The following is a 19,620-nucleotide window of genomic DNA, read 5'->3' on the forward strand; positions in this document are numbered from 1 at the left end:
GTCGGTAGAGGTGGGTGGTGTAGGGGTAGAGGGAGGGTCAGTAGAGGGGGGTGGTGGAGGGGTAGAGGGAGGGTCGGTAGAGGGGGGTGGTGGAGGGGGGTGGTGGAGGGGTAGAGGGGGGTCGGTAGAGGGGGGTAGTGGAGGGGGGTGATGGAGGGGTAGAGGGGGGTCAGTAGAGGGAGGTGGTGGAGGGCTAGAGGGAGGGTCGGTAGAGGGCGTGGTGGAGGGGGGTGGTGGAGGGGTAGAGGGGGGGTCGGTAGAGGGGGTGGTGGAGGGGTGGGGGGGTCGGTAGAGGGGGGTTGGTGGAGGGCTAGAGGGGCGTCGGTAGAGGGGTTTGGTGGAGGTGAAAAGGGGATCAGTGGAGGGGTAGAGGGTGGTGGTGGAGGGTTAGAGGGCGGATGGTGGGGGGGGTGGAGTGGGTTGGTGGAGGGGGGTAGAGGTGGCGTGGGGGGAAGGGGGAGGGGGGGTCCAATCCCTTCTCTCGAGGAGTGTCTGATCTTCGATTCCCTGGCTCGTTTTGGTGGGGGTCAGATGAGGGCTGGAGATGCCAAGTGCAGGGAAGGGGGTAAGCACCTCTGGCCCATAAGCAGCGCTGTAAAGACACTTTCCTTCTCCCTGAAGCTGTTCTCACATCCCTTGAGCTGCCAGGTTTCTCAAGGCCTAGAAATCAGGTCAGCCACATTAAGCCTCTAAAGCCGTCAAATGTATCATTATATTTAAATAGACACAAGCCACTTCCTGAAAGTGAGTTGACTGCCTGCTCTCTGTCCCGCCTGCTAAGCCCAGAAATGGGTGAGGTGGAGGCTGGTTGTGGTTTGAGATTTTTAAAATTTTTACATCTCGCCGGACCCCAAGTCATCCAATTTTGGGGGGGTTATGGTTACACCCTTTAGATTCGATAAATCAAGCTCTCTCCACACTGGAATAAACTTTCTTTCTGGAGGCTTACTACATGAGTGAATTCACTTGTTTTTGCGCAGTGTTTTTAGCACACTTAAGTTTTTGCATAAATTCCAGCATGTGCAATTTTAGCACCGCTAATTCATTTCTTCCAAGCCAGTGTAAACAACGCCATGAACAAGTGCACTAAAAATCATACAGAGAGGGAAATCAAGCCTGGAGGTGCTGCCAATGGGAGTAGGTCATATTTTGAGAACTTGTCCAATCGTAGATAATGCCGCTTTGTGACCCACCTACGGGGAGCTGCATTGCCACTGGGGGGAATGAGAGGGGCAAATACCCAATGTCAACATTATTTTGAAATAAAAACAAAGCGCTGGAAATACTCAGCAGGTCTGTTTCTCTCCGCAGACACTGCCCAGACCTGCTGAGTATTTCCGGCATTTTCTGTTTTCATACCAATTTTCAGTTCTCCAGCGTCCACGCTATTTTGCTTCTGGATCAAACTTTTTTGACCTGGATTGCACCCCCCATCTTCTAAACCGAGATTTATCTCAGACCCTGGCACCCACCCACCCCCCCCCACCCAGCACCTCTGCCTTCTGACTCCATGGGCACCATTGACCCACAGCCTATCGTTCAGACATAACTGCTTTAAACTATTTTTTCAGAAATAATCACCAACCAATAAAGACTTGTTTTTGTATCTGTTAATTAAGTTGTCAATTGGCGATTGCACAACAGAGTTCAAGCTATTTGCTTTTATCATCATCTCCTCGTCGACAAAACGATGTTTGACAATGTTTTCCTGCCAGATGGTTGCTGTATCCACTTTGCAGTGTGTTAATTGACTGTAAGAGAAAACAAAAAGGCAAACGTGCTCGTGTGCCTGCGTAATCCTGCTTAACCAGCAAAACTGGGAGCCCATTTCAGTTTCATGTTGAGGAAGCCAGAGTTGGTAAATGGTTGGTTTTAAGCTTGTGCAGTAAGTCCCCGCTTAACGTTGTCTCACTTAACGTTGTTTCACATCATTAATAAAGTAGTGCCGATATATCCATTTAACGTTGCCAGTTTCACTTTAATGTCATTTGCCACAGACTTCATCTTCTGTGGCCTTGCCCATTCCCGTGACCTTTCCCACAGTGCTTCCAACCTCTTCCTCCCGCTGCTGGCCTTGCCAACTCCTGCCCTTGCCAACTCTTGCCCTTGTCTCTCAGCCTCTGTTCCTACCTTAGTCACTGGGGCTTGTTCTTCAGTTGCTTCTCTTCTGACTCCTGGCTTCCATTCTGAACTCTCATTGAAGTCCTGTGCTCCAGACATTGGTCCTGGGACTTCAGCTGCTAACTGCACTGACTACTGTCTGCCACTAGATGGAGCCTAGTCAGTCTAAAAGTACTTTTTTAAACAATTTACACTGTATATTGTACTTCTTTTATATTTAGTGATGTGTTTTATTTTGCAAGTTATTTCAGCTAGGAGTGCTGCAAATTGTAGGTACAGTATTTCAACTTGTACATTGGTCTTTCTGGACTGGAAATGCCTGAAGGAACCTAACTCTGGCTTTAACATTGATTCCAATGGGAACCGATGATTCACTTAAAGTTGTGATTTTCAGGAATGCAGCTACAACCTCAAGGGAGGACTTACCTTAACTTAGTGTCATTATCAGACTGTCAGCATAGTGTTATTGATTGCTGTAAAACAGCTCTGTGCTGAAAAAGGACATTTTTCCAGCTGTTTTTGTTTTTGATTTTATCACACTGTTTATTTTGTACATTGAGACTTGTAGAGAAAGGTGCAAAAATGTGTTTTTTATTCAACAAGGGCCATACTATACTGGTACTTAGTGAAAGCTTATTTTGTGTTCTTGAAACATGGGCAATACTGACATCTTTAGTTTTCAGCATTAAGAGTAAACCATGTGGTCATGTAGTGTGGGACTAGAGCTATATGTGGGTCAGGCCAGATATGGCAGGTGGGTCCCTCCTTGAAGGATATTAGAGCAGAGTAGACTAAGAGGAGACCTGATAGAGGTGTTTACAATCATAAAGGTTTAGATAGGGTAAACAAAGAGAAACTGGCAGAAGGGTTGATAACAGAGGGCACGGATTTAAGGCAAAAGAACCAGAGGCAACATAGGAAAAAACTTTATGCACTGGTTTGGTTAGGATTCAGAGTGCAATGTCTGATAGAATGGTGCGTGGATATAGATTCGTAGAAGCTTTCATAGGGAAGGATAAGGGGGAAAGAAACATTGCAGGGATATGGGAACAGAGTGGGGAAATGAGATTAACTGGATTGCTCTACCATAGAGCTGTAATGGGTGAAATAGCCTCCTTCTGTGCTGTACTATTCTATACATTAATGACTCAGATGATTTTCATGCAAAAGTCTTTCAAATTTCATTGAAACTTTTCTGGTGCTAGCCCATAAGTTAGTTGATTTATTAAATTCTAATTTACAATGGTGGTGCTAGAATGTGACTTGTGGGGTGCTAATCCGCCATCATAATCACCAGTTTAAGGTACTCCCATATGGAACAATATTACGGGGAATTTGCTTTTTCCAGGTTTATTGGAAAAAAAGTATAAAGGAATATTCTTCTCCATTAAACCCCACTTTAACTTAATTATCACATTTTGTAACCAGTATTTTATCAGTACTGTCAATAGGTTGGCATTTACATCCCACTCCTGATATTGACTATAAATCACACGTGACTTGTTATCAGATCAGAATACTTGTAGGTTAGACAACTTGTTCTTCGGGCGTTCAGTATTTACTCTCTTTATGTTGACTTTTGCTGCTTTCAAAATTAAGCTCAGCAGATTTTCTGCAAAGGTTTAAGCTTTTGAAATTTGCTCGGCTAATTAGAGCTCTTAGGAAAATGCAATTGGCATATATTTACAGGGCTAGCTTTGAATTAACACAACAGACTTGTATAAGACCATAGACGGAAGCATAATAAATACTTGAGGCTAATTGTGGAAAGTGTTGCTGCTGAGTGACCAGGATTTGTGAGGCATAAAGATCCTAATAAGTACGGTAGTCCTTCCGGTAAATTATAATACTCGTTATCACCATAATCTTCAAGGTTATTGTTCAATTAGGACTAGTTTGATATCCTGTTATGCTAATGCCGTGAATCTGCTATTCTGCTCCCACAACTCTGGATAGATGTTTAACTGCCTGGCAACTTTCAGAATTACTCTGGTGAAAGCCACTGTGAAACTTAAGTAGCCAACCAGCAATAGAATGACAAAGCAAAGCTAACACGACAGAGAGGGAAACACTGTTACATATTTCACAAGGGTATTAATTCACTCTCATATTCGACAATTAAGCTTAATAACTCCAAACTGTAACATTTTATTTATTCAATGATGTTGAACACTTGAGAGAGAGAGAGAGTGCACTTTCTTTAGAATTTTAGATTATTCTGCCATTTCAAGCAGATGGTATCAGTTTCATCGATTAGACTAATGAAGAATCAATGAGATGACTAGGCTTGAATGGTCTCCTTTCTACTGTAGTTGGTGTAAGCTGGAGGGAACAAAACTGCTCATGCCATGGCCTAAGTGGCACTAAAATTGTCAGTCTCGTTCTGGCTACACTGATGGTTTGTGTAGGAAGTTCAATCGAAGGGGAATGGGTGGCACAGTGATTAGTTGGTGTTCTATTCCGGAAAGCCAGATGGTAAAGGATACTGCTGGAGCCAATCTTTACATTTATTTACAAATAGAAACATTACAAGCATACACCTCCTAACTAACCACGCCACAGTTTCAATAAGTGTCGCTTTATATGCGCTCAAGCGTAACCCCAATTAATGCCCTCCATCTGCATTTAAGTAAACACACTTAATATACATTAAACAGTTAGACCATCAGCCGTTCATCTCTGGAAGTTATGTCCGAATACAGCCTACAATGTTTGGAAGAAGTATCTTGTCCATTTGCTGAATGTAAAGGACTATTTTGGACCTTTTAATCCACGTCCTACCAAACATGGCTGCGCAATACAAAACCGCTGCTGATTTGGCACTAACGTGGCAATCCCACTCAGAGTGAGTACAGGGAATATGGGAGGAACTGAGGAGGATGCCGGGTATGGAGGCGGGCTGGATGGCAGGCCTGCTTAGCGGCTCTGGCACTGTTTCCAAAGCTTAAAAATAAAGATTAAAACATGAAACACCCCTCCAGCCCTCACACTTCATCCCCCTCACTCTCCAAACACCCACTGCCCATACCTCATTCATGTCAACTCATGGCCCATGCACCCTCATCGCCCTTCATACTCTCCGTGCCAACCTATGCCCGTCCACCCACACCCTATGGTCCTTTATAGCCCCTGTGCCAAACTCTTGCCCTCCCACCACCACCCTTTGCCCTTGCACCTACTATACCAACTCTCCTAGGATCCACCAGGGGCAAACTGCAGGGCCCATGCAGAGATGAGATAAGATAAAGTCCTAGGAAATAAAGTTCCAAGTGTCTATTGCAGACTTCAGTATTTTGAAAAAAACACTCATTTATAAAAACCTATTTACTGCATTTACATTCCTTCAACTAAATAAAGCCTTATGACAACAAACAATTCATTCAAGTGCACAATTCCTTATAATAACAAGCATTGGAATTCATAGTCTCACATCGGAGTCTGTAATCACTTGTAGCTACCAATCAAACTGAAATGGATGTGATAATGGATGGTTGTGAAATTAGTCATGCAGCACTAACCAGTAAAGGAAGCCCTCACCCTTATGTCATCAGACAGAGTGAAATAGCAAGCAATGATTTTTTAAAACATTCCAGATAATTTTTTCAAATATTTAAAGGGAAGGACTTTTAAATGCCTTGACAGCTCCCTTTGACAGGTGCTTCTGACAGTTTTCACATTTGATTTCAACAGGTCTCTTAAAAGTAATGAGTATTTTAAACACCCAATTTATGTCTACTTTTAACAATTCCAAGGGGCACATTACATCCCCTAAGGGAGGCAGATCCAAAGGGAACTGTCCTCTCCAAAGGGTTACCCCAGCTATCCAAACAAAAACACAAAGTTCAGACCTGTTCTTACTTGGTCTAATCTGCACACGCCAGGTTTCACACTCCCGGCCTAACCAAATCCCACTTCAGTGGAGGCAGCTAATGATTTAAATGACCAGCTGCCTCTGTAAGCTGTGCATGTGCGAAACAATGCCCAGCCTCAATTCTGCCCCCGGGGAAATGGGAAGTGCCGTGTTCAGGGGCAGGACGTAGGATTTTTGGGCGTTTCCTCTATTTTCACCATGATGGAGGGCTTGTCCGTCGTGGTGAAAATCTGGGCCCGGTTTTACCTGACCTGCCTTGATACTGACAGTTGGGCCCGACTGAGGTTGGGATCGAGAGCAGGATAAGGCTGCTGCAGGGCTACCTGCCCATCCAGCTGGGATCCTTCAGCAGCTGCAGGTGCCCTGGGTTCCCCTTCTACAGTGGCAGCCTGGCTTCAAATTTTAAGTTCAGAGAAGTTGGACAGAGGGCACCTCCATTTTGAAGCACTCTCTCCCTTACCTTCTATTGCAGCCTGCTGCTTTCTTTAAACTGGAAGGCCACTGATTGGCCCTCCAGCTTCAAGAGCCCACCCACCATGGTTACTTGGCTGGTGAGCATTAATTGGCTGCACCGGGGAAAACCACGCGTGACAGGTTCCCACTTGGTGCGGACGTCTGACCCATGTTTGAGCCTGATGGCAAGGCTCAGATGCCCGCAGGGAAAATCCTGCCCTGGGTGCCTGAAATGGCAAGAATTTCATTTTGCAGCACCAATTAATACTCACACCGAGCACAAGTATTTACACCAAAATAGTCACTAGTACAAAAACTTCAGAAAGTAAGGTCGTATGGGAAGATGTACAAACAAGCTTGCTGAACTGGGAATGTTTGTTGTCCAATAGGTTGCAAGAAATAGAAAGAAAAATCAGTTTCCCAGGACCCATCTTGTTTACTTTAATGTCCATAAAATCAGGAGAATACATTTTATGCGTAGATGTGTTGAGGATTGAGTGCAAGGAAGGCCACTTAACAATCACTGTGGTTCTAAAGAGTACGTATCCTATAGAAGCAATGTGATGAACGGGAGAGAAATATAACATTTTCTGCATGCTTTTTACCCAGGCTACAGAATGAGAAATGGATGAATGTTCGAGTGGGAGACGTAATCAAATTGGAAAATAATCAGTTTGTGGCTGTAAGTATTTGCCGTTAAGGACGTAATTGTTTACCAGTTTGTTCTTGGGATGTGGGGGTCCCTGTCAAGGCTGCATTTATCATGCATTCCAAATTAAACGGAAAAAATGGCATCAGGTCTTCTCCATGAATAGCTTCAGTCTGATTATATTGAAAATTGTGCCCCTGATTAGAATTCTTTTAAAAATCTGTCAGTTGCTGTTTTTTCCAGTCTGTAGAATTCCTTGACTGTACATGAATTAAACTGCGATTCAGCTCCATCTGCTTCTTGCTTATTACAAAATGAGATTGTGATTTTAAACAGTGTTTGATTAGCGTCTGTCTAAAGCTAACCTTTTTCAGATCAACTAATCTTGCAGCATTACAGCAACATGTAGCTACACTTCATTAGCAGTATTACTGTTCTATGTAGTATAATGGTCCTGTCCTTAAAAAGGTGAGTGCTGAGAGTAAATCAGGTAGGGTACGTTCATGCATGTAGATGCTGTGCTTTATTACTGATGCAAACCATCTTTAAATTGCTCGATGTTTCTAAGCTGTAACCTGAAACTGAAGAGCACATTCAAACTTTCCAAGTTTCTGATCAAACGCCAACTAAACACTTGAATGGCCCATTCAGCAAATTGTCAATCAGTCCTGAAGAGGTGAGTCACTTTAAGCAGAGCTCCACATTCATACAAGAGTGCTGTAATATGTTGGAAAATATTCCCGTCATTCGAAAACATTCGCCAGAACACAACAGGATGGGTGCACGCAACTGAAAACTATAAACTTGCTTTCTCTCACATTTACCTATCATGTAAACAGTTTCTATTTTTAGCTGTATTTCTACTTACCTCTAGTTTATCAATCCCATGTGACTCACTCCCATGGTAGTCCTTTTAGCTCCATATCCTAGCACTTTATTACACTAACTAACTTGTCTGTCTCCCAAGTATAGCAAAGTGAAATAATCCCATTGCATTTGTTGCCTTCAGCCTTTCTGTCAGTCTCCTGGCATTATGTCATTCTCAAGACTGCCCCCCACCCCCACCACCTCCATAATCCAGAACTACACACACACACACACACACACACACCACGTGCGCACACCACGCGCACACACACCACGCGCGCACACACCACACGCACACACCATGCGCGCACACACCATGTGCGCGCACACACACGCTCACTCTTCCGCTCTCGCTCTTGCTCTCACTCTACTATGAAGCCTTAAAACCCTCACTATACATTCCTACCAAGTTCCACACCTCCATCCTCTTCTACCAAACCGAGATACACACCAGTCACCCCTTTCCTCACAACTTCCCTGCACTCCACTTTGACAATAAAAGAACAGGGCTGCTAATTAAATCAAGAAAGGAGAACTATTTGGAAGATAAAAAAAAGCACAATTAGATCTTTAGATAAATGGAAGAAGCACCTTTAAACATTGCTGTACTTTATCAACATTGAATTGGAAAATGGTATTTTCTCTCATGAATTACCTTTGTAGTTCCTTGTTTCAACATTCTCTGTCAGTCTTGGATCATTGGCATTTTTTTTTGTTTTGCCTTTGCCGTGAGTTCACACTCACTAGACCATCCTGTTCAGGCCCTGCCTCACCCCCTCCCCCACCCCCTCCCTGCTGCCATGGGTGTGAGGGTTGATAGAGCTCTCAAGTTGAATTCAATCTTTGAAATCCTTCCATGTTTTAAAACCATTTCCGTGCATCACGAGGGAGTCTTAAGATGATGCTTTCAAATGGTGGTGTAGTCCTCCAGCAATGTTACAACCTTGAATTCACTTTTGCCGCTCTGTCCCAGGGATTCCCTGTTCATTTTTATAAATGGACCTTTGCTACAATGTACAGAGTTGGTGAGACCACATCGGGAATACTCTACGCAGTTTTGGTCTCCGTATCTAAGGAAGGATATGCTCGTATGGGATACGGTATAGCGAAGGTTCACTAGATTGGATCCTGGGAAAAGGGGGTTGTCTTATGATGAGAGGCCAGGTAATTTGGGCCTATACTCTTTCCGGAGTTTAGAAGAATGAGAGGTGATCTCATTGAAACCTACAAGATTCTGAAAGGGCTTGATAGGGTGGACACTGAGAGGTGGTTTTCTCCTGGCTGGTGAACCTAGGAGAAAGGGGCACAATCTCAGGATAAGGGGCCAATCATTTAGAATTGAGATGAGAAATTTCTTCAGTGAAAAGAGTTGTGAATCTTTGGCATTCTCTACCCTGGAGATGCCCCATCGTTGAATATATTTAATGCTGAGATGGACAGATCTTTGGCGCCCTGGGAAATCGAGCGGGGCGGGAAAGTGGAGTTGAGACCGAGGGTCAGCCACGATCATATTGAATGGCAGAGCAGGCTCGAGGGGGCTGTATGGCTATCTCCTGTGTCAATTTCTTATGTTCTTATAATTATAGGCGCACAGTGTTGCAGTTTTAGAATGCGAGTCAACAATGTTTGTGAAATTTGATTTTGGTCGATTTATTTTTTTTCTGAACCTTGCCTTGTCACATCTACTTCCAGGCTGACCTGTTGCTGCTTTCAAGCAGCGAGCCTCATGGACTTGGCTATGTCGAGACAGCTGAACTTGATGGGTAAGAATCTAGGGCACACGGTGCAATTCTGCAAAATCAGTTGACCTTGTTACTAAATGGGGCGCTGAGTTGAAGTGAACTTGTTAAGTAGAAAGATGCCAAGTGATTTAACGGCCAGTGCATGGAATCAGTAAAATGTTATCCAGTATTGTACGTGTTGACTTTCCAATGAGATTCGTCTTCCCTGAGAGTTCTCTCGAATCCTCAGCAAAGCCTGAAACAATGAAAAGACTTGTGCCTTTCACAACCTCAGGATGTCTTAAAGTGCTTCTGAGCCATACACTCTTGAGGTGTTATTACTGTTGTAATGTTGGAAATGTGGCAACCCCATCTGTGCACAGCAAGATTCCGCAAACAGGTGGCTATTCCAGAGCTTGTGGTATTACATTCCTAGGCTCCCTTAACAAACAAAGCGAGTTAACTCTCTCCCTTCTTCTTCAGTTGTCGCGAAGCTGAGAGTTTTCCTTCAGTGTAGCATCTATTGTAAACCCCTTTTTAAAGAAGGCATTTGCTACTCTACTCATCCTCCAGCATGGAGGAAATTCCGCCCGACCCCCAATATGTGCTCCTCCATCTGTGAGAGGCCTATTGTGATCAGCAGTGAATCAGAAAGGCTGCCCAGAGGTTTATTCAGGCGATACTAGCTCTGTGTGTTTTCTGATTTCTTTCACAAAATGTTTGCTCAAGCTGGCATTCCATTCCATATCCCTACCACCAGCTAATAAAACCTACCTAACGAGAAAAGTGAGCAGGAATGACAGCAATCCCTCTGCTTCACTTTTATGATCTCCAGATTTGTAACCAACAGTTCCTGATGCCCTTGATACAAAATCCGAAGACCCTTCTATTTATGATTTTTCTCAGTACTTATTTCTTCTCAAGAAGAACCACTCTCCACACCCAGTGTTCTCCCACCACACGCACCCCCACACAATGTTTGCAGTATCTACATATTACAGATCCATATGAAATATCATTGATTCCACTAGTGAAATTATTTGCCTACTCCAATTAAAATAATCACTTCAATTCAGTGGCTCAGTGACAGCTACACTCAGCTCCAAGTCAGAAGGTTGTGGGCTTAAGTCCCACTCCAGAAACCTGAGTACAAAATCTAGGCTGACAGTCCAGTGCAGGGCTGAGGGAGTGTCAATGGTATTGCCTTTCAAGTGAGGTGTTAAACTGAGGCCCTGTCTGCCCTCTTCAGGTAGATGCAAAGCAATCCATGACACTAAGTGCCGGGCAAGGGAGTTCTCGCCAGCGTCCTGGCCAAATTTTATCCCTCAGCCACCAATCAGCTAAAACAGATTGCCTGGGTTATTATCTCATCGCTATTTGTGGGATCTTAAGCTGTGTACAGATCGGTACCCACGTTTCCATCATTACAACACTTCAAAAGTATATGGCTGTGACGTACTTGTAAAAGGCACAAGTCTTTTCATTGTTTCATACTTTGCTCAGGATTTGAAAAAATTCTCAGAGAAGACTAATCGAATTGGAAAGTCGACACATACCATATTGGCTTCAGAATATACAATCAGAAGGAAGCCCTGTGTGAATGTTGCCATTATGAATCGCAACATTGTGAATTAGAATTAGGAGTCAATAAGCATGATAAAATATGTAACTGGGCAGGAAATATTCATTTTGTAACATTAAATGTATTCTGCGTATAAAACGAGGCTAGAAAGAAAGATGTTTGAATATTTCATTTCGGTTCTCAATTAAAAGGGACAATCTGATTTTTGTTGAAAAGGGGAAAACAGCACCAAAGGATTTGAATGCACAGGAAATTCCTACTCCATTGGGTTTATAACAGAAGTTAATTTCATATTGTTTCATAGATGCAACCTTCATAATGCACGATTATAGACTAAATGCAGCTTTTTCCCTCCACAAAATGATGTGGTTGCTTCTGCTGACTGGAATAATCATCCCCTATGTCGCAATGCCATCTTTCCCCACCCCGACAAAAACTCTTCCTTCAAAATACCTGAGCACACCATCATTTTAAGTGCTTCAAGTCACGCAGAACTAACTCGATAATTCCCCACCCTGTTTTATAAAACCCCTCATCCTGAACCACATCTTAAATGTTTTGTTTTCTCTACCATGACCAACAGTTTGCACTGCTGCCTTTATACGACAAGCATTACAGAGGATTTTTAATGACCTGCCTTGGCAAATACGTTTAAGTAATACTTGGCTGTTATAAGGGTAATAGTTGCAATTATTGGTAATTGCCGGATACAGTATTTTTTGTACCTCCTTCTCCCCTCACTGGCGTTTCAGTTTTAATCAGCTGGGTGCTTCAAAGTGTTAGTGATTTAGCCTTTTTTTAACCCTAACCGCAAAGTCAAGTTTGCAGCTGGTTACTGTAAAAGCTGGTTATGTACTTTATAGAACCACCAGTCGAGCTTCAGACTTTAAGACGTGCCCATGAGATCAGCACTAGTAAGGTTCAGCCACCCGGTGACTGTAACTAGTTGGTACAATCACCAGGTGGAAACTTTCTTTACTGTTTCGAGGGCTGAGAGAGAGTCAGATCAGTCGCACTTCAAAACAAGCCACGAATCAAAGTAGTAATGGGGAAAGAATGAGATTGTATTTATCTAGCATCTATCATGTCCTTAAGCTATTCCAAAACGCGAATAAACTGCTTCTGAAGTGTATTCACTTCAGACTAAATTATCAGACTGCTTATCCGACATCCATTACTGGATGAGCAGAAATTTCCTCCAATCAAATATTGGGAAGTCAGAAGCCATCGTTTTCAGTCCTCGTTCCAAACTCCATTCCCTAGTTTCTGGCTGCATCCTTTTCCCTGGCAACAGCCCAACATTGAATAAGTCTGCTTGCAACTTGTAACTGTTATGACCCCGTAGAGAATGATCACTTTTAAAAAGGGATATGAATTTTCCAGTGATCAAAGCAAAGGATTGCAAACAAAATTTAATGTCACAAAAAACTTTTGTCGATTTTTACTGATCATTATTTAGTAGGTAACTAATATGCTAAACTACATTAAAGGAATGCCCCATGAACTTCTAACACAACTGAAAACACCATGTCACATTTATACTTTACACCGCACTCTCAGCAAAAATGTAGTCTTGTATATAAAGTCCCAAGCTCCTCCTAGCTTTAAAAGCTAGGATCTCTTTTCCCTGCTCCGCCTGTGTGAATCTTCCAGTGTCCTTTCAACAAAGTCCCTCCACTCAATCCTTTGAGAACACTCAAATGGACTTCCTTTAGCAAGGTACCCAAGTGTAACTTTTCACAAGCCTGGTTTATTTGAGTTGGGAACCAGTCCTGTTATGGCACAGTGGATGGTAAATGCTGAGCTGCTCAAATCCCAGAGGGAAACTTGAAACAGCTGCCAAAACAGTTTTTGCAATTTACATGGTATGAGGAGCGGTTCTGAAATCAGGAAATGATTTCCCCGATTATTTGTTTTGGTTTTAAAGTAAAGTAAACATTTATGAAAAGAATAAAGGGGGAAAAAGCACAATTACACTTAAACATAAGAATAGCTTTAAACTGTAAACAGTACTTTGAAATAGTTCCAGATCTTAACTACCCTCAGAGCTAACCTTCCCCTTTTCTGTTCAACAATAATCCTTGTAGATTCTAAAATCTATAGAATTCTGGTCATTTTTACCACACAGTGCCTTTGCCCTTGGGATGTCCTCTGAGGCTGACAGCAACTGGGTCTTTAGGCGTGGCTTTGTTCACACTGTCTTCTTGGAGTTCTGACCAGCTACCTTGCTGTCTTCTGGGAGATCTAAGCAGCTACCTCCAAACATAGGCTTCAGTATTTCCTTAGATGCATTCCTTCCCTCTGATCTCTCTATTGTTTCCACCAATCTCTTCAGAAATGCTTTCTTCCCACAGTTGATGAAATCTTTCCTTACTTTAGCTCTTAGACTTGTAAAAACAAAATTGCCCTGTCTTTGCCTCACTTCCTTACATCTTTTAAAACCTGCATATATCCCCCTTAGAACTGAAACAACTCAATTCAAACTATCCCTGTTATTGCTTTAAGTAAAACTCTGATTGAAGTTCTTGGTTCATTAACACATCAAAACCACTTCTTACTGTTGGCTCTAGACCCCTGCCATCACTCTAACTCTTAATCCAATTACAGCCTGACTTCCAATACATAAGAAAATATGCCAGGGTTATTACCAGAAGAAAAATATTACAATTTCCTGTTTTCTTGTCGGTCCTCATCTGCACTTTGTTTCACAGTTAACTTGAAAACAAACCTTTTTTATCCTGCTTAAAGCAACACGTGTTTTGGGTGTTCTTCCCCAAATGTCTTGGTCTGATTGACTCTGAGCGTCTGGGAGCAGCAGGATGAACTATCTCATCCTTAGTGTCCAAATGTTAAAGCTTGCACCTGACTTTAAATCAGATTTGATTTGAGCTTCTGCCTTCATATCGAGCAGGTTACATGGGCTTGTCCCAGACGGATTTAGTAGGAGGATACATTTCCCTCTCCAAACTACTCTATTATACCTTGAATTAAAGAAGACAGTTTAAAACATGACCTCCTTTTAAAGCCTAGTCTTCGTAGCAGTCACAAAATTAATCCCAAGGTGAGCCTGGGACCTCACGTTCATGCCGTCACTAAAACCATCTATTTCCAGCTGGGTAACATCGCTGATTTTGGCCCTGCATTAGCTCATCTTCAGCTGAAACACCCTTTTCATGCCTTCGTTAGCTTTGGACTCAACTATTCCAAGGTTTTCTCGGCTGTTCTCCTACGTTAAACCCTGTAAATTTGAGATCACCCAAAACTCTGCTGCCTGTGTCCTAACTTGCAGCTAATCCTGTTCCCTATCACCCCTGTGCTCGCTGACCTACGTTGGCTCCTGGTCAAACAATACCTTGATTTTAAAATTCTCATCCTTGTTTTAAAATCCCTCCATTGCCTCACCCCTCCCTATCTCTGTAATCTCCTCCAACTCCACAACCCTCCGAGATATCTGTACTCCTCTAATTCTGGCCTCTTGTGCATTCCCAATTGCAATTGCTCCACCATTGGTGGCCGGGCCTTCAGTTGCCGAGGCCCTGGGCGCTGGAATTCCCTCCCTACACATCTCCGCCTCTCTACCTTGCTCTCCTCCTATCAGACACTCCTTAAAACCTACTGACCTAATATCGCCTTGTGTGACTCGGTGTCATACTTTGTTTTATAATGCTCCTGTGAAGCGCCTTGGGGTGTGTCATTACATTAAAGGCACTATATAAATGTGAGTTGTTGATGTTTTATTCCACCCAGAGGGCTGAGAGAGCCTCGGTTTAATGTCCCCTCTGAAAAGACCCCCTCAGTACTGCACTGAAGTGTCAAACTCAGGATTTTGTGTGCAAGGCCCTGGAGTGGGACTTCAGGCAGCAGCGTTATCGACCGTGGCTGATGTCAAGGTCAATTTGACACCTAACTGATCTCTCCAGAGTTTTAAGCTAAATGGAACTGATCCAATTCGAAGAACGTTTTTTACTCTGTGAACATTGATTTAGGAAGGCAAATATGGTTAGGTTTTTGTAGAATAATGTAGTCTGTAGTTTTCTTTCAGTAACTTTAATCTTTGAAGGATGATGGTATTCTGTACTAAGTAACAATATCACTAGCAGCTAGTTTATGAATCTCTTTAGTGAACTTACTACGTGAGGTATCATATCTGTGTATTCAAGCTTTTTATGCATATTGAAAATGCTTAATTTGAAAGTAACAAAATTGATTCATGTTTGGAAGAATCTAATATAAGAAAGAACTTGTCATGTATGGTGTATTTCACATCCTCAAGACCTCCCAAATCCTGTATTTCTGAATAAATACACTTTTTTAGAAATATGAATTATTTGCAACATTTTTACGTGGTTTATTAAAACAGTGAAACCCATGTAGGTGTTTCAGTGCCTATTTTATGCAAGATGGAAACAATTTCTTCCTCTGACTTGTTCTAACAGAGAAACCAACTTGAAAGTTCGACAAGCACTGCCAGTAACTTCAGAACTTGGCGCTGATATGTGTAGATTGGCAGAGTTTGACGGTGAGTCTAATTTATTGTACTAATTTGACCAAATAAGGTCACCAGGAAACTGTGCAGGAAGGGAATTGGATTCCAACACTAGATGTCACCCTATGAAATAAGTCCCAAGAATAATGGTGGATCGGGGACCAGAAATTGCATTAAGTCAAGTTCAATCAATTTCATGGCATGAAGAATGAACAACAATGTTTTTTAGGGTCTGCTTCAACATGCCCAGCTCATATCACAGTCTTCTCTATGTTGATACTTGCCACTTGTGCAACTGTGCACTTAAGTCATTAAATCATCATCAACATCATTATGCTCCCACACAAAATCTGCCAAATCTGTATATGTAGGCTTTGAAATAAAGTGAGGTGACAGGCAGTGAAATTATGTTATAAATGAACAGGAAAGTTGATGGGTTATGTTGAAGATAGTGAGTCAAGTTAATCCCATTCATTGCAAGACCTTATTTACACTTAAAACTTGCCATTTTATTTCTTTTTATTCTTTTTGTGGAAGGTGAGCATTGCTGGCAAGACCAGCATGTTTTGCCCATCCCAAATTGCTGTTGAGAAGGGAGAAGGTGGAGCTGAGCCACTGCCTTGAATGGTTGCAGTCTATCTAGTGTAGGTACACCTGCAGTACTGTTAAGAAGGGAGGTCCAGGTTTTTGACCCAGTGAAGGAATGACAATATCGTTCCAAGTCAGGATGGTATGTGGCCTGGAGGGGGACTTGCAAGTGATGGTGTTCCCACCCATCTGTTCCATTTGTCCTCCTAGGTAGTGGAGGTAGCAGGTTTGAAAGGTGCTATTGAAGGAGTCTTGGCAAGTTGCTGCAGTGCATCGTATATATGCTACGCACTCTGCTGTAACGCGCCATTGTTTGGAGGGAGTGAATATTTAAGGTGGTGAACAGGGTGCCAATCAAGCAGACTGCTTTGTCTTGGATGGTATTGAGCTTCTTGAGTGTTGTTGGAGCTGCACTCATCCAGGCAAGTGGAGAGCATTCCATCACACTCCTCACTTGTGCCATGTGATGGTGGACAGGCTTTGAGGAGTCAGGAGGTGAGTTACTCACCACAGAATTCCTTCCTCTGACATGTTCTTGTAGCCACAGCATTTATATAGCTGGTCCAGTCAAGTTTCTGGTCAATAGTAACCCCCTAGGATATTGATCTTGGAGAATTCGACAATGCTAATGCTGTCAAACATCAAGGGGAGATAGTTACTTTCTCTCTTACTGAAGATGGTCATTGCCTAGCAGTTGTGTGGCATGAACCTGCCACTTATCAGTCCAAACTTGGATGTTGTCCAGAACTTGCTGCTCGGGGGCACAGACTGCTTCAGTATCTGAGGAGTCGAGAATGGTGTTGAACGTTGTGCAACCATACATACATAAATACAAACATACATACGAATTAGGAGCAGGAGTAGGCCACTCGGCCCTTTGAACCTGCTCCACCATTCCATGAGATTATGGCTGATCTGATTGTAACCTCAACTCCACATTCCATCCTACCCCCAATAACCTTTCACCCCTTTGTTAATCAAGAATCTATCTACCTCTGCCTTAAAAATATTCAAAGACTCTGCTTCCACTGCTTTTTGAAGAAGAGAGTTCCAAAGATTCTCAGCCCTCTGAGAGAAAAAAATTCTCCTCATCTCTGTCCTAAATGGGCAACCCCTTATTTTTAAACAGTGGCCCCTAATATTAGATCCCCTCACAAGAGGAAACATCCTCTCCACATCGACCCTGTCAAGATCCCTCAGGATCATCATCATCAACGAACGTTCCCAATTTTGGCCCTTATGCTGGAAGGAAGGTCATTAAAGAAGCAGCTGAAGATGGTTGGGCCTGGGAAAATACCCTGAGGAACTCCTGCAACAATGTCGGGAAGTTGAGATGATTGGCTTCCAACAATCACAACCATGCACTTCCGGCTTTGTATACCACCTTTCAAGTCACATGAAGAATTTTGATTACTTAACCTGGAAATAATTTTTTTTTAACATAATTTTGGTTTTGCTGTGGAGATATCACATGGGGAGATGGCTGCCTGGCAATTTTAAACATCAATTCATACTCAGTCTATAATATCTATAGACGGAATCCAGTTGTAATGGTTGAATTCAGTAGCTTTTGTAGCCATGAGAAAGGGAAGAAAGACTTTTTTTAAAATGTCCACATACTTAGAAACATTGGAACGTATTGTCCAATAACAGCTGGTTGAAATATTTTCTTTAATTTGCAGGCTCATTTTCCAGAATATTAAACTATAAATTCAACTGGACAAAATCCAAGGGGCTGCATCTCACCAGATAAAGGTTCCTAAATGATGAACCGGTGATGCATCAATGTTTAAAACACTCAAAATAAAAGTTGAAGGCTTATTCACGTGCGGCTTCCTTCAAGCTCAGGTGATGCCAGAAACCGTGTCTGTCGGGGAGGCTGGGTTGGGTTGAGCTGTCACTGGCTCCGAGTGCCTCCTCAACTGCTGCACATTTCCCGCTCTGCGCCATCGGTGTCTCATCCTGCTACTGACTACGCATTCCACTGGTGGCCCACTAATACAGTTCGCATTGTTTGCTGACCACTGGGGTTAAACTGTAAAAGCAAAATACTGCAGATGCTGTAAATCTGAAATAAAAACCGAAAATGCTGTAAAAGCTCAGCAGGTCTGGCAGCGCCTGTGCAGAGAGAAACAGAGTTAACGTTTTGAGTCTGTATGACTCCTCTTCAGAGCTCTGAAAAAGAATGATATGGACTCGAAATGTTAACTGTTTCTCTTTCCCCACAGATGCCGTCAAACCTGCAGCTTTAAAATGTAAGCCAATTGTGGCTGAACCAATTGTGGCTGAGCCAATTGTTAACTCATTATCTTCTGGCATTGAAGATGGATGTAATTTATGAGTGTGAATTCTAGCTCCAATATGCTCTTCCCTACCTCCACCATCATGCAATTTAAAATGCTCATGGTTGACTTCATTTGAAATTAGTCAAATGCCTCGAGTTAGAGGACTAGCCTCAGAAAGGGTAGCGTGTCGGAAATCTGCCATTTTAAGATCCTATGAGAACTGTGGAAAATCACTTACAAGCAGAGTAATATAAGCTGTCAAAATGCTGGTGTATATGGTTCAGTTTCAATCTAATATTGCCCTAGAGATGGAACCTATAAATAGTGAGAAGCCTATCATGATTCCATAAATTCTTCAACATAGTGGATCAGCCTGTGATGGATTCACCAGCATCATTGACCTGATTTGGTTTTTCCTTTTTTACTTCTATCACTTATTAAATGCTCAATGTTCACATTCGCATTTACACTGAGCTGGTCAATGAGAACTTCCTACTCCCGTGCTTATGTATTGGTTAGCAAAAACGTTGACTAAAAACGCGTGCATTTAGATCGCTCCTTTTATCATATTCTTGGCACCTCCAAAACAATTTACAACTAATGGATTACTTTTGAAGAACTGTCACACGCAGGAAAATGTGCACAGGCAGCAAATGAATGAGTGAAGATGGTCCAAAGATTGAACCAGAGGGAGCACTTGCGGCTGCTTGACCCAGTGAAGTGAGGTCCTTTCTCAATGGCCCAGAAGAAGGTACAGTCCCACCAGCAGGATCACAACCCAAAACATTTCAAGGCCTCCGTTGTGGAGTGTGAAATGCAAACAAATGATTTTGACCAATCAATAGATGTAGTCAAGAATCGTTAAAATGCACTATGTTCAGTTCATTTCTGATTTGTAATACTTTGTAATACCTGTAAAACTTTGGGTTTGCTGCTGCTTTGCACAGCTTTTGTCCTAGTCTGTGGTCAGCCAATTATACTTTGATTATTCTGCAAG

General features: G+C 42.6%; 1 protein-coding gene across 7 annotated transcripts in view; it reads left to right on the forward strand.

Moving 5' to 3' along the window:
• The window catches only part of atp8b4 (ATPase phospholipid transporting 8B4), a 272,971-nt gene that overhangs the window by 153,751 nt on the left and 99,600 nt on the right, over nucleotides 1-19,620 (forward strand). For all 7 annotated transcript variants that reach the window (XM_078530237.1, XM_078530243.1, XM_078530244.1 and 4 more), the window contains exons 7-9: nucleotides 7,055-7,127; nucleotides 9,654-9,724; nucleotides 15,701-15,783. In XM_078530237.1, coding sequence (XP_078386363.1) covers nucleotides 7,055-7,127; nucleotides 9,654-9,724; nucleotides 15,701-15,783 — 227 coding nt within the window. The remainder of the gene's footprint in view (nucleotides 1-7,054; nucleotides 7,128-9,653; nucleotides 9,725-15,700; nucleotides 15,784-19,620) is intronic.

Source organism: Cetorhinus maximus, chromosome 26, assembly GCF_964194155.1.
Source record: "Cetorhinus maximus chromosome 26, sCetMax3.hap1.1, whole genome shotgun sequence".
Classification (NCBI taxonomy): domain Eukaryota; kingdom Metazoa; phylum Chordata; class Chondrichthyes; order Lamniformes; family Cetorhinidae; genus Cetorhinus; species Cetorhinus maximus.